The sequence below is a fragment of the Aedes albopictus genome, chromosome 3, assembly GCF_035046485.1.
Source record: "Aedes albopictus strain Foshan chromosome 3, AalbF5, whole genome shotgun sequence".
Classification (NCBI taxonomy): domain Eukaryota; kingdom Metazoa; phylum Arthropoda; class Insecta; order Diptera; family Culicidae; genus Aedes; species Aedes albopictus.
The window spans coordinates 386,893,969-386,909,385 of record NC_085138.1 but is presented as its reverse complement, the minus strand read 5'-3'; the positions used below and the strand labels follow the sequence as shown (position 1 = coordinate 386,909,385).

General features: G+C 37.1%; 1 protein-coding gene across 1 annotated transcript; it reads right to left on the bottom strand.

Annotated features, from left to right (window-relative positions):
* Nucleotides 1–2,294: 2,294 nt before the first annotated feature.
* LOC109402911 (uncharacterized) lies at nt 2,295–15,417 on the bottom strand. The gene is made up of 5 exons (XM_062858205.1): nt 15,266–15,417; nt 3,457–4,296; nt 3,318–3,395; nt 3,147–3,272; nt 2,295–3,089 (listed from the first exon to the last, which is right to left on the bottom strand). Exons 1-5 carry the CDS (start codon nt 15,333–15,335, stop codon nt 2,455–2,457), a joined length of 1,749 nt encoding a protein of 582 aa, XP_062714189.1. The 5' UTR covers nt 15,336–15,417; the 3' UTR covers nt 2,295–2,454.

Below are 15,417 nucleotides of genomic sequence, written 5' to 3'. Positions count from 1 at the left end.
CCTGAAGGAATTTCTGAAGTAATTCCTAAAGGAATTCCTGAAGTATTTGTTGAAAAAATCTGGAATATATCCTAGAGTACATCCTCGAAGAATTCTTGAAGAAACACCTGGAGTAATTTCTGAAAGAATTTTCGAAGAATTTGCTGGAGGAATTTCTTGAATATATCCTGGCGTATATCCTGTAGGAATTTCTGGATGAATTTCTGGAGAAATTATTGGAGTAATTTCTGAAGTATGTGCTAGAGAAATTTCTGGAATATACCTGGAGTTCGTGAAGGAATTCCGGGGTGAATTCCTTAAGGAGCTCTGGAGGAGTACTTGAATGAATTCCTGGATGATTCCATGAAGCAAACCATGGAGGAATTCGTGAAGGAATCCCTAGGGGTATTCCTGAAGGAAACCCTGAGGAATCCTTGGAGGAATTTCTAGAGAAATCCCTGGAAAATTTCCCAAAAGAATTCCAGGAGAAATTGCTGGAGGAACTCTTGGGAAAATTATCTGAAGGAGCTTGCAGGGAACTCCTGGAGATATCTGTGGGGTACTCCCGAGAAATCCATGGAGAACTCTCGTTTAATCCTTGGGGTACTCCCGGAGAAATTCCCGAGGAACTCGTGCAGGATATTTCAAAAGGTTCTAGCAGTAATTTCAGAGGATCTCCTGAAGGAATTCCAGAATAGCTTATGAAAAAATTTCTGATAAACTGCAAGGATTTACAGAAAGTACTTCGGGCATTTTCTAGGAACTCGTCGAGGTATTGTCGGAGAACCTTACTATGAATTTATGAGGGACTCCTGGAAGATTTTCCAAGGATTGCCTGGAGGAATTCTTGGGTAATTTTCGACAATTCAAAATACCATAAAGATCACTTAGATGTCAATGGATGCAGAAAAAACACGAAGAAATACTAAATATTATGAGAAACAACAGAAATAATCATGAAAAAAATACATCGATAAAGTAAAGAGATACAAGAGTAGAGATTGTAGATCTTGAAGGTCTGAATTCCCGTATAGTTTCTTCTTCTTCTTCTTTGTGGCTCGACGTCCCCACTGGGACTTGGCCTGCCTAGCTTCAACTTAGTGTTCTTTGAGCACTTCCACAGTTATTAATTGAAGGGCTTTCTTTGCCTGCCATTGCATGAATTTGTATATTGTGTGGCAAAGTACAATGATACACTATGTCCAGGGAGTCGAGAAAATTTTCCTGACTGGAACGGGAATCGAACCCGCCGTCTCCGAATTGGCAATCCATAGCCTTAACCACTAGGCTAACTGGAGACCCTCCCGTATAGTTTGGATGACCTAAATCACCAAGTAAATGTCGCTAAGTTGTCAGAATTGCACTCTGATGCTCTTAGAGTAGCGAAGATTATATTCTGCGAGCATTCGCTACAATAAAACTATACTTAGATTTACAGGAATTGCGACCCATACTTCAGAATACATTGGGTCCATTTTTATACCAGCGGACACCCAAATAGCAACACATAGAGATACTCGTAATATTATGAGGTGCAACAGACCCAATCGTGAAAGAATTACACCGATAGAGTGAAGAGAAACAAAAGTAGAGCCTGTAGACTTTGAAGGTCCTAATTCCAGAATAGTTTGGAAAGCCTGTAATACCCCATGAATGTACCAAAAGCATTATATTAGTTGTGCACTGAGGCTCCATCAGCAGTATATACTACATTGCACGAATATTTTAGAGCAATTACAGTCTAATGCAGTATGTAGATATTGTAACCCAAACTTCAAAGTGTATTGGAGGCCATTTGTATTGCATGGAATGTACAACTTCTTTAATATCGAGTTGCTCGTAGCATTGCGAGGTCTAATGGATATGAACGTGACTAAATTTCTTGAACAAAGTGAACCCAAATGATGGTAGATGTTGTAGAGCTTAAGGAAATGAATTCCAGAGTAGTTTGGATGATCTTGAATACCCAATTCAGGAATCATGAATCTTCTAGTGGTGTTTTGAGCCTTTTTGAGTACCACAGACCTTGTTCTGCGATCATTCATCGTGTAAACAATTTGGTTTAGTATGTTGAATTTGTGACACAAACTTCGGAGTACTTTGGAGGCCTTACAATCGCTCTGGGATCAAAACTTCAACACAATATGACATTGTATGTCAAGGATCAGTGAAAACTATTGATGATTAGTAAAACGATGACATTTGAGCAAAACATGTAGTATTTATAAGAAAAAATACAAAAAAGCCACGTATTTTCGGCTACCAGCAAAAGGGGGACGTTTTGACATTTCTTGACTATAAAAAAGACTCCAGGGTAAAATGTTTTAAAACAAAAAAGATGTTGTATTTTTACTAAAAGAAGCTCGTCCCGAGTGTTTACGGGTTAGAAAGAAGACTGTAGTTAATTTTATTAAATAGTTAGTCAGGTAAACTCATCGCCGCTCAGTTGATCTGCTTCGTCAGTACCAGTTAACTCTAGTTCACCAGATCAGTTTCTGAGGCTTCTGCTTTTTGCTGTTTAGATGTTTCCGTGCTGCTGGGCTCCTCTACTGGCGTAGGTATTGGCGTTACATCTACATTGATGATTCGTGGACCTCTCTCTTCGGCAGTAGCAGCAGCAGCAGTAGCGTTAACATGGCTGATGATCTGATCATAGGTTTCGTTCATTATTGGAACGCGAGTTTCATTTGAAGTCTTGTTGTTCGATCCGTAGGTTCCATTGGAGAAGTTATCTACGGCATCGACCGATTTTGGAGCTTCTCCTTCATCGACCAACCCACGGGCTTCTACATCCGGACTAGCTCCGTAAGTCCTGTTGAAGTACCCGTTATCCAGCTGCCCTTTGGCACCCTTCTTCCAGTGTTCTAGCACGTTCACAATCGCCTCGGCGCGGTCCAACTGCTTATCAGCCACCAAGTTCTGCAGGGCAGTGAGCATCTCCGTCCACCGGACACCCGCTTCTACGTCGGCCAGTCCATCGACCAGCTGGTCCACGTCCGGGTTGGAAATGTGCTCCTTGATTTCGGTGTATCCCTTGGCTTCCTCCAACAAGCGCAGGACGTTCAGAATTTGTTCCTTCACAAAACTACGGGCATCAGGGGTTGTTGCAGCTAAAATTTAATTCTGTGAGAACCTAGTGGTTTGCAGTTTGGAATAGGATTGCTTACCCGTGGTAGTAGAAGAGGACACTGCATCGGTGGTGTCCGTGGAGCTCGAAGAGGTTGGTTCGTCTGTCGTCGTGACTTCTGGCTGTTGGTGTTCTACTTGCACATCATCCACGTCTTCAGGGTCTTCTGCAAAATTAGTCATATTTAGTTATACATGTAACTGTGACAAACCTTCTTTCTTACGTCTGCTCTCCGGAAGCTGTTCATAGATTTCAATTTCTTTGGTGGTCAGAACATCCGGGATCAATTCTGTAAAGGAGAATTCGTGAGAGAAATTGCTGATAATCTTCACAAACCTAGAGTACGTTACCTTTGCTCTCAGGCTGCTCGGTATTCTCCGTCAACCACAGTGGAACTGACTGCGATGCCGGCGTAGCAGTGCTGATGTCCTTGATGTTCGTCACAGTCTGGAATCGTTCATCGATGTCGAAGTCATGCGGATTCTTCTCCACAACATCCTCGTGAACCCATGCGTTCTCTCCACTAGTGGGCTTGCTGTCGGTCTCCATCACCGGTTTACTACCGGCGTCGTTGGTCTGCTTATCTGCTGCGTCACTGCCCTTTCCAAACATGGAACCAAACCATGATCCTTCTGCAGATGCAGCGGGAAGCGGGCTGCTCGTCGTGGAAGTCATCGAGTCAAGCTGTCCTACTGCGTCCTGCTCCCGTTCTTCGGCAAGTTTTTGCTGTTGCAGATAGATCTCCAAAGCGGTTATCAACTCGTTCAACGCTTCCACGGTCTGATTGTCTTCGGGAATCACCTCTCCGTTATCGTCAACCGCTACGTCGTCCAGATCTCTGCTTTCCAGATCCTCACTCAAGTCCTCCACGTCTTGTTTCATCTCTGGCTTGTATCCATCGAGTCGTTCCTTCTCGATTTGGGCGATGAGCAACTTCCTTACAGTACGGCATACTTTTAGGAGCTCTTCGGCCTTGCCGCAGGAATGACCATGGTGTAGAGCGGGTATTTCATTTTTGTGGGATTCTGGGTGGGTGTAGACGTAGGGATAGTAGTAATAACCACTGTAGTAATTACTGTAGTAACTAGAGTCGTAGTCATATGGTTTATACTGATAAGGTTCATATTGGGAAGGCAGCGATTGATAGCTCTGAGGCTGCCACCGTGATCCGCCATAGTCGTAATATTGAGCTGGAAGAGAATAAACATGGTTTTGTGGGTTAAAATAATGACATACAATTTCAGTTAACTGTTGAATGTTTTGCCTTTCTCGTACACCAAAGTGTACTGAAAGGCTATATGATCACTCAAAAAATGAATTTTCGATATAAGGCTCGGAGGGCCAAGCCACATATACCAACCAACTCAGTTCGACGAATTGAGATGATGTCTGTATGTGTATATGTATGTATGTATGTATGTCTGTGTACAAAAAGGTCACTCACTTTTAAGGCACTTCTTATTGGCCGATTTGCTTTGGATTTGGATTATAGCTTGAATCGAACCGGAATTTTACCGAATTGTTTGCTATTAAAAATGGTCCGGATCGGTCAATGCGTTCCGGAGTTATGGCCATTTGAGTGATTCGGACCAGCACCGGTAGAACTGGCCACATATAAAACTGAACCAAGTCCCCGACCAAGCCCCAACATGCGTCACATCAAACTGCGGCGATTTTTGTAACCTTTAGCATGGTTGACATATTTTGTACGGATATTAACACAGGAGACCGAAAATTCTACGATGACGGTCAAAAATTCAAGATGGTGGTCTAAAATCCAAAATGGCGGCTCCAAATTCAAGATGGCGGCTGTATAATGGAGTTTTAAGCCCTAAACCATGCAATATGGGTATATTTTGTATGGGGAAGGTGTTTGGAGTCCAATAATGGCGACCATAATATCCAAGATGGCGGCCTAAAATCCAAGATGGCGCCTCCAATTCAAGATGGCGGGTTTTTAATGGAGTTTTAGGCACTAAAACCATGTAATATGGGTATATTTTGTATGGGGAAGATATCTGGAGTCCATAAATGGCGATCTGAGTATCCAAGATGGTGGTCTAAAATTCAAGATGGCGGCTCCAAATTCAAGATGGCGGCTGTTCAATGGAGTTTTAGGCCCTAAAACCATGCATAAAATATTTTGTATGGCGAAGATGTCTGGAGACCATAAATGGCGATCTGAGTATCCAAGATGGTGGTCTAAAATTCAAGATGGCGGCTCCAAATTCAATATGGCGGCTGAAGACGGAGTTTTAGGCCCTAAACCATGCAATAAGGGTATATTTTGTATGAGGTAGATGTCCGGTGTTCAAAAATGGCAACCTGAACATTCAGGATGGCGTTCTAAAATTCAAGATGGCGGCTTCGAATTCAAGATGAAGGCTGTTTAAAGGAGTTTTAGACCCTAAAACCATGCAATATGGGTACATTTGGTATGGCGGTCTAAAATCTAAGATGGTGGCTACAAATTTAAGATGGCGGTTGTTTAGTGGAGTTTTTGGCTCTAAAACCATGCGATAAGAGTATATTTTGTATGGGCAAGATGTCCGGAGTCCAAAAATGGTGACCTGAATATCCAAGATGGCGGTTCCAAATTCAAGATGGTCGTTGTAGAGTGGAGTTTTTGACTCTAAAACCATGCAAGAAGGGTATATTTTGTATGGGGAAAATATTCGGAGTCCAAAAATGGCAACCTGAATATCCAAGATAGCGGTCGAAAATTCAAAATGGCGGTTTCAAATCAAGATGGAGGCTGTTTAATGGAGTTTTAGGCCCTACAACTATGAAAAATCGGTATATTTGGTCCGTAGTCCAAAAATGGCGACCACAATTTCCAAGAGGGCGATCTAAAATCCAAAATGGCGGCTCCAAATTCAAGACGGTGGCTGTTTAAAGCAGTTTTAGACCCTAACTGCATGTAATATGGATATATTTGGTATAGAGAAGATATCTGGAGTCAAAAATGGCAACCGCAATATGCAAAATGGTGGCCTAAACACCAAGATGACGGCTCCAAATTCAAGATGGTGGCTGTTAAAGCCTGTATCCGCAATAATCGGGACACAGAAGTACGGCTGTAGCTCTGTAGTGAATCGGTAAAACTGGTCAAATAATTGACTGAGAACTCTTTGGTGTATGTTCTTTATTTGTGCCAAATTTCATTAAAATCGATGCATTACTTTTAACTGGGGATGAAAAACAAACAGACGTGCTTTTAAGCATTTTGTACAATCATGACCAATTTTCATTCGCATGGTAGATGATTCTTTTACGCTACAGTTCAAAGTTCTGTGACGATAATTATGAAATTTCATTAGCAGTTATAATACTTATAGACACTTTCTTGCAAAATTTCATCAACTTTTATCAATTGGTTTGAAAGCTACTGGTGTTGATAGAGGTGAGTGTTAGTGAAAATTTTTCGGGTTTTTCATATGCGATGTTCGCCTATTCTCTCTCTCTCTCTTCTTGGCGTAACGTCCTCACTGGGACAAAGCCTGCTTCTCAGCTTAGTGTTCTATGAGCACTTCCACAGTTATTAACTGAGAGCTTCCTCTGCCAATGACCATTTTGCATGCGTATATCGTGTGGCAGGCACGAAGATACTCTATGCCCAAGGAAGTCAAGGAAATTTCCTTTACGAAAAGATCCTGGACCGACCGGGAATCGAACCCGTCACCCTCAGCATGGTCATGCTGAATACCCGTGCGTTTACCGCCTCGGCTATATGGGCCCCTATGTTCGCCTATTCATAACTTTTGAATTTCTCTGCCAATTTTCATGAAATTTTCACAGAAGGTAGTTGATTATGTGTATTTTATGTCTGCAACATTTGATGATTGTTGGTATAGTACTTTCAATAGTACAATCGAAACAATAAAGGGTGCTGACTTATTGCTGTCTGAGGGGCTAAAATCACGTTCAGTCAAAATACATGTTTTGACTATAAAATTGTTGATAGTGCATCGATTTTTTTGAAATTTTGCCTATGCAACGAATGTAGATTGAGAGGTTTGTGTTCAAAATTTCAGCCATTTCCTTTGCCAAATTCAAAAGTTGCAGCGCTGGCAAGCAAAACTAGGGGCTGTACAAAATTCAATGGCGCACATTCTACTCTTTCATTGCTACAACAAAAAGTACTGCACCGATTCACATGAAATTTTGTCGGTGAAATGAGCACATCTTAAGATGTTATCAGGCCAAATTTGAGCAATTTTAATGTATCTATTACACATTTACAGCTGTATTTCTGTGTCCCGATTATTGCGGATACAGGCTTTAAATGGCGTTTTAAGCTCTAAATCCGTGTCATATGGGTTTATTTGATATAGGGACGGATTGTGGACTCCAAAAAATGATGACCAGATGGAAAATGATGTTCAATGGAGTTCTGGGCTCTAAAACCATGCAATATGGATATATCTGGTATAGGGAAGAAATGTGGAGTCTAAAAATAAAGACCAGAATAGTCAAGATGGCGGACTTAAATCCAGAATTGCGGCTCAAAGTTCAAGTTAGCGGCTTTTTGTTATGGTGAAATGGGAGAGCATCCAGGTGCATTTTTGACTCGCATTTTTGAAAGCACCGATCTCGTCATCCACAAAACGCCCGAAAACGAAAATGCTACTCAATGTTTATCACGAGTGAGCAAGGCTACTCATGGCTTTTTCAGCTCTGTTTGTTGTTTAGATGACGAGATCCGGGCTTTTGGTATTTGCAAGGCAGTCATTGGGACGGCCATCTTTGGATTCGCTCATATATGTCCTAAAGACATATAGGCGCAAACATCGAAGCTACATAAACGATATGATTTCTGATGCCATGTAATGGATTTTTGTTTAACGTATGAAAGTGCGATATTTATCTACATGTCACTTGAGTTTTGTTGAAATGTGTTTTCGAAGGCACGAGGAAGGCGCCATCACCGCTAGGTGGATTAATTAGGGTTTTTGTTTTATTTGAATCATACTGTAATCGACGTGAAATTCCAGCATTTTTGTATCACACATTCATGGGGGCATTTCTCAGATTAATCCCAACCGTTATCTTTTGTTTCTTCGCAATACCCATTATTTACTGCGAGTGGTCAATCATACTCATGATAATGCTCAAAAACTTTTATGTTTACCTTCGTTTTGACTTCTTTAGATTGGAATGGAACTCAAGGTTCAAAAATAAACGTGCCCTTTGCTTATACGTCTCCGTGAAAGTGATTTCAATCAGGCCCCCTATCACCATTATTTAGATGTTTTTTTTTTCCTCATATAAATAGCAATTCTTTAGAAAAAAGTAATGACAATTTGCGCCTAAAGAATGTTTGAAATCCTCGGAAAAATATAGTGAAGAACCTCTGAAGCAACCGCTGGAACGATTTCCGAAGGATTCCTTAAATTAAAAAAAAATCAGTGGGACTTGCTGAAGGACCTTTTATTAATCCCCAAAGAAGTTTTTGGAAAAAAATCATGAAATAAGTTTCGAAGAAACCATCGCTTATATTTCTTAAAAATCTCCAGGAAGGAACTGCTGGAAAATTTTAAGAATTTCGGAAGATTCTATGGTCCGTTTAATTACTGACTGTCAGTAGATAAACTACTGACGGGATCCGTTGTAAGTTTTCTGAAAAATTCCCAGGGATTCGTTAAAGTCTATGAATTAATTTTTGAAGAAATTAATTAATAGACTTAAACGTTGTGTTGGTCATTTGTTGGGCATGTTTGGCCAAATATGTGTCATGTCTAATTAGACCTTTACAGAATCCTTTGAGGGACTTGTGGAATAATGTACAGATTTTCCGAAGTAGTTCTCAAAGAAGTATCATCGAATCGATTAAAGAATTTCTAAAGGAAACATTGGAGAAATGTTTGAGGCAATTCTAAATTTCTGATTTCCTAAAGAAATCCGTGGGAGATTTTTTAAAAGAATCTCTAGATGTATTTTCCAAATATTCGGTAGAGAAATTTTTGAGAAAGTTCATGGAAAGTTTTCCAAAGGAACCCTTTTACTCAAATATAAAGAAATTTCTAGAATTCCTGATATTTCTAGAAAGACCTGACAAAATGTTAAAAAAAAATCATGGAGGAATTTCTAGTGTAATATATGCAAAAGTATCGGTTATAACTTTTTGTGGATTCCGTGGAAGATTTTCTGAAACGAATTTTCGAAGGCTTTTCAAAAAGAATCTATACAATTGTAAGCAATCCATTGAAGACTTTTTGAAAAATTTTCAGGAAAAAAATTCTAAAAAAATGAGACTCTTGAAGTCAGAATGCATTCCTGTAGCAATTTTTAACGGAATCCTTAACCGACTTTGTGGAGGAATCTCTGTATTAATTTCTTAACGTATTTTTTTTTAAGAAATCTCAGAGCGAATGTCTGGAGGATTTCTGAGTGGAACAACATATAAGAGATGTTCTTAACCCTAAAAGAGATACCTTCATGGCGTCACCTCGCTGAGTGTGTTCCATCAAAGACGAGCTCTGAAAGGCGCCTGGGGTCCAATGGACCCCAAGTATCCCTTTTAGGGTTAAGGAATCCTTTGAAATTTTTCCGAAGTAATCTCTTGAGTAGACAAATAGGACAAATTTCCGAATGGATCACAGAGAATTTTTGGAAAGCATAACTGGAGTAGTTCTGAAAGATCTCTTTAAGATTTTATAATAATATCTTTCGAGAACTTTCCGGAGAGTTCTGAATTTCTAAAGGAAGAGTTTCCACAGATATTCTAGGATGAATTCCTAAAGTAATTCATTCGAATTTCTCAAGAGAATTCTTTGTATATGTGAAAATATGTATAATTACTGAAGGAAACACACTTCAACCAATCCCTAACAGAATCCAAATGTATCCTTGGATTTTAAAAGTAGCTGTGGAGATATTTCTGTTAGAATTTCTGGAAAAATTCTTGAAAAATTTTCGAAGAAATCTCTGGAGGGCTTCCTGAAAAAGAAAGCATACACACTCAATCCTGAATTACCTGTTCAGCACTTTTTTGACGAAAATGGAACAGCAGAACTATTTCGGTAGCTTCGGTAATCGATTTTACTGAGGCTCAGTACACCAACTGTCAAAACTGGGTGCAAAAGGTAAACAATGCAGTATAGCTGTATTCAGCTGTTCTATTTTCGTCAAAAAAAATACCGAACACAGTATTCCAAATTAAGTTTTTATATTTTAATTTTGTTCAGCAATTATTTCGAACGTTTTATTCAGAAAATTCTATTTAATCCTTTGGTTACGCACTTGGATAACCGTGGACCTTTACTATTATTTGGTTTGATTGGCTTTTATTGGTGAATTGTAATGAAACTCGCATGTATTTCTTGTGCGTAACGCGTTTCGGCTTACTACGTACCACGTCATGATGATGGCTGAAGCGTAGTAAGCCGAAACGCGTTACGCACAAGAAATACATGCGAGTTTCATTACAATTCACCGATAAAAGCCAATCAAACCAAATAATTATTAATGAATTGTTTAGGTTATACCCATAAATAATACCACAATGATTACTTCAACGATTACATCGGCAGTTTTTTTCTTAAACCTTTCGGCAATTCATTTGAGAATTTTTACAGTTTTAATAGAAATTTGTTCCACATTTTTTTGTTTGGAATTTTTTTATCTTTCGAAATGTCTGTGAAGGTTCTAAGAAATAAATTAAATTTCACAAAAAGAATTTTCAACAGTATGTTCTTTCATAATATGTATTATCAATATAAAACCATGTGGAGCTTTTTTGGGATGTTTTTTGCAATGCCTTTGAGAATTACTTAAGAAATTTTATTGTGATTCCTTCTGTAATACTATTTCTATTTCATTCTGAAATAGAAATTCTTATTCGGCAATTTCTTCAGGGATTTATTTACTTCGGTATTTTTTTTTAAATTTCTCTTAAAATTTGCGAATTGCTTCAATAATTCTTATACAGCTGGTTCTGCGGGAATTCTTTATAAATTCTACCATTTTTTGAAATTATTCTTTCACTCCTTTTATCATTATTATTATTTTTTTTTTAATTTTTATATGTAGCTTCCTCGGCAATTTAACTACAATTTCTATCCGCCACTTATTTGGAAATTTTCAAGGCAATTATGTTACGAATTTTTCCAAAATTCTTCCGAAATATTATTTGTTTTTTTTCGGTTGTTCTAATGTGAATTCCTTCTGTCTTTACTTTGGATATTCCCCGTGTTTTTGCTTTGGAGAATCAGATATTTGCAGTTGGAACAGCTGAAGAATTCACAATTACGCAAGCGTTCCCAAAGAAATTTCTGAAAGACCTTCCAAAGGAAAGGCTGAAAGAATTTCGGAATGGATCACCAAGAGAATTGTTCGAGGAATTTAAAAGTAATAACCCATCGGTTTTGAAAGACAAAGACAGAGAGGACCCCTCAAAGGCATTTCCTATGAATAATCAAGTGAACTGGCGAATGAATTTCCAAAACTGAAAAAATTGCCAAAGAATTTAAAAAAACGAATCAAGTGCCAAATCTCAAAGAAAGTGCCTCAGAAAATCCCAAAAGCAATTCAGGAAAAAAATGACTGTCCAATTCATAAAAACTGCAGAAAGAATTCACAAATGAAGTTGGTAAGCTCCTTCTGCTGAGAATTTTCAAAAGTGTTACCGAAAGATTTCTAAAAGAAACGAAAGAAGAATTCCAAAAATGTAAAAATGGGAAAATTTAAAAATTCTCAAAAGATTTATTGAAAATAATGCCGAAAACACTGCTTAGGAAATTCCCAAGGAAAAAAATTGTGAAGAAATTTCCAAAAGCATTGTCCAATGAATTTCTAAAGGCATTACCTAAGGAATTATCAATTGCATATCTTTGGAAATTCCAAAAATTAAATGGCTAAAACAATTACAAAAATAAACCCAAAAGAATTGCCGAAGCAATTAAAAAAAACTTGAGAAATTCCGAAAATGGTTGGCAAGCCTATATTGTAACAATTTCGGAAGGGCTTGCAGGTGAAATTGCTAAAACAATTGCAAAGTTAAATTCCATCAGTTTTCAAACGAATTACCAATTACCATGATTTTTTATTTTATTTCAATATCGTCATATTTTAGGAAATTCTTTGCCAAATCCGAGTTTTTTTGTGGCTGTTTCTGAGAAGTCTTGCAATTAATCATTCATAAGGCGAATTACATTTCTTTCAAATTAGGCTTCCTATGCGATTTAACTTTTTTGTTTTCTTACAAATTCTTTAATAAAACTTCGTGTTGGCAAAAGTTTTCTGCAAGGTCTTCGACTTAAATATCGGTGATTCGACTAGATACTCATTAAGAAATCCAATGCAATTTTTCTAGAAAGCGTTTGGCAAATTTTCGGAAGACTAATATCTCGGATATCGCTGAGAACTGTTCGAATTTACTACATATGAAAAAATAGTAACGGAATTTCAACAGAACCGTTCTGCCTGAAATTTTACTTTCCTTTATTCATACTTGAACATTTATTCCATGCTTTCAAAAACCTCAAAAATTATAAAAAACTCACCAAAAAAGTTCTTCGCTCCTTCCAGAAGAGGATCTGTCAGATACCCTGAAAAATTTCTATTAGTATTTTGGAGGAGTTGTATTCCCGTTATAATTCTATTCTAGTATTCTTGTTCTTGTTAAATCAATGTATGAGTTGAATTCCTTAGGAAAATTCTAAATAAATCCTTGGTTAAACTTTCTGCAGAAGTCTTTAAGAGATGTTTGAAAGTTAGTTGGACAATTTTTAACACATTTTATAAAAAATAATTGACATAAATTATTAGGGAACCAAAAGAAATATTTTAAACTCATATTTTGCGTGATTTTGAAAAGAAAAGTTCAACAAGTTCATTTAGAATTCAATATCATCAATGCATCAATATATTCATGCAAAATGATTGAAAGTCGGTTAAATTTGATACAGTCATAGCCCTTAAAGTGCATTTATCTTTTTATTACTCGAAAATTCAACTTGCGCCGCCTCTACATTGAATATTTTTAGCTCAAACTCGGAGGTTTCTCTTTTTATTCGATTTAATTAAGACGAACCCCACACGAACTCCAGTTTACAACTAGGGTCTGGGCCCATTTTAGCAGGATCACCAATTTTAGGCACTTGCTGCTATAACTCAGCCAATTTCAAACCGATTGACTTGAATTTTTAAACATGGCTAGATAATGTGCGTATCTGATCGTGTCTCAAAAATCAAGCCGATCAGTTTTAAATTGAGTGAGTTATAGCAGCAAGTGCCCAAAATAGGTTCTCCTGCCCAAATGGTCCCAGACCCTACTTTTGAGATATAAGACGAAACGTTACATCAAAGCAGAGCGTTCATGATTAACAAAAATTTTAATCATGATTAATCATTGATGATTAAAATTCCAATTTCGGTGATTACTGATTATGAATCATAATTTATGATTAATGATTAATTTGATTTTTAGAATGATTAAAGATTATGATTAATGATTAAAATTGGTTTTATCTATGATTATTGATTATGATTAATGATTAAAAATGGCTCATTGATTAAAAATCATGATTAATCATGATTAATCAATCACAAAAAACTGGAAATGATTAAATATATTCATTGTTTAACATGTTTTTGAAGTTTCAAAAGTAAAAGGTAACTCTGTCCGGGAGATTTTTGAAAAATGAATCATAAATTATATTATTTAGAACAGCATTTGAACCAATTTAAATTGGATCATATATTTTATATGATGAATCATTTTTGGTGATGAATGATTAATGATTGATTAATATTTTTTCTAATGATTATGATTACTGATTAATGATTAGATTGCAAAAACATTGTGATTAAGATTAAAGATTAATGATTAAATGAGATTGTTTTTGTGATTATGATTAATGATTTTGATTAATCTTAACCATTAATCATTAATCATGATTAAATTTATGATTAATCATTAACGCTCTGCATCAAAGGAACCGGTTTTAACTGATCAATTTTCACTGGTTGATTTTGTTTTAAAAAAGGTTGTTATGAACACTTTTTGTCCTAATTTGATATTTACATTTTTAGTCGGAGTCGAGAAAGTTGTATCTCTCAAACCATCTATAGGTACTTTCCTATAAAAACTTACGATATTTTCAAAAATTATTTGAGCGCTCCAAACAAAACCGCGCTTTTCTTATCTTATCTTATAAAGATGTTCTTTCTGTCTGTTACATGATGCCAAGAGATAAAATTCACTTGAACCATTTTGATGTATTAAATGTTCAAAATTAGCCATTTTTGTTCATAAATCATGTATGTGTTTTCGAAAAATTTATAAAAAATTTTCCAAAGGGACTCCCGAAGCAGCTTCCTGAGTAATTTTTGGTAAAAATACAAAAAAAATCAACAAAATTACAGAAAAAAGCAAAGGCATTTGTATATTTACCAAAAAATCCGGAGGAAGCTGCTTCGGCAATCCTTTTGGAAATTAGTTTTAAGTATCGTTTGAAAGCTTCCTAGGCAGCTTTTTACTAATTGCACTGGAATTCATTTGGAACATTTTCAAGAAATTTTAAGAATTCCTTCCACAATTCTTACACTTACAATTGTATATGTTTCTGGACTTCCTTCGGCCACACTTTTGGAAGTTTTTCAGATTTTTTTTTGAACTCAGGAATTTGAATTATTTGAAAGAATTTGCAATGGAATTCCAAAATGAATTGTCGATTTTGAAACCTATGAATTAACAGCTTCGGCTGTTTTCCTACTCACCGCATCGATCAATTTGGCGCTACCTTCTACAGGCGAAGAATCGTCTAAAGCGATGATGATGAATAGCATCTAAACTAAGGTACACCGGGGCAAGTTGAAACGGGTGGGATAAGATGAAACAGTGGGTTAACATGGCGTTTTTCTAATGATGATAAACAGGTATTGTATAGTATCGGTATTGTAGGTCCACCATTATTGTAAGCTAATATTCCGGGGTCAAATTATCTATGGATGTTGCACACTGAAGGAAGTCGTCATAGGATTAATGGAAAAGCACTACAATATTACCGCGCACTCAAGCAACAAAAACTAGCAATGAATAGTATTCCAAAATACAGTAAAATCAATCTTTTGCGACAGACCAAAAGCACAACAAAATGTTTGAAAATGTTCTCCTATCGAAAAAGACATTTCTATAGAAGAACACTTGTAACTTACCTGGCTGTTGCGGGATGGCAAATCCAGCGCAACATCCCAGCATGGCTGCCAACAAACAAAGTTGCAGCATTTTTACTTTCTGCACTGGCACTGTAGACGAATCAGACAAGACTAATGTGCTTTAGTACTTCTCTGTCCGATATTGGGCTAGA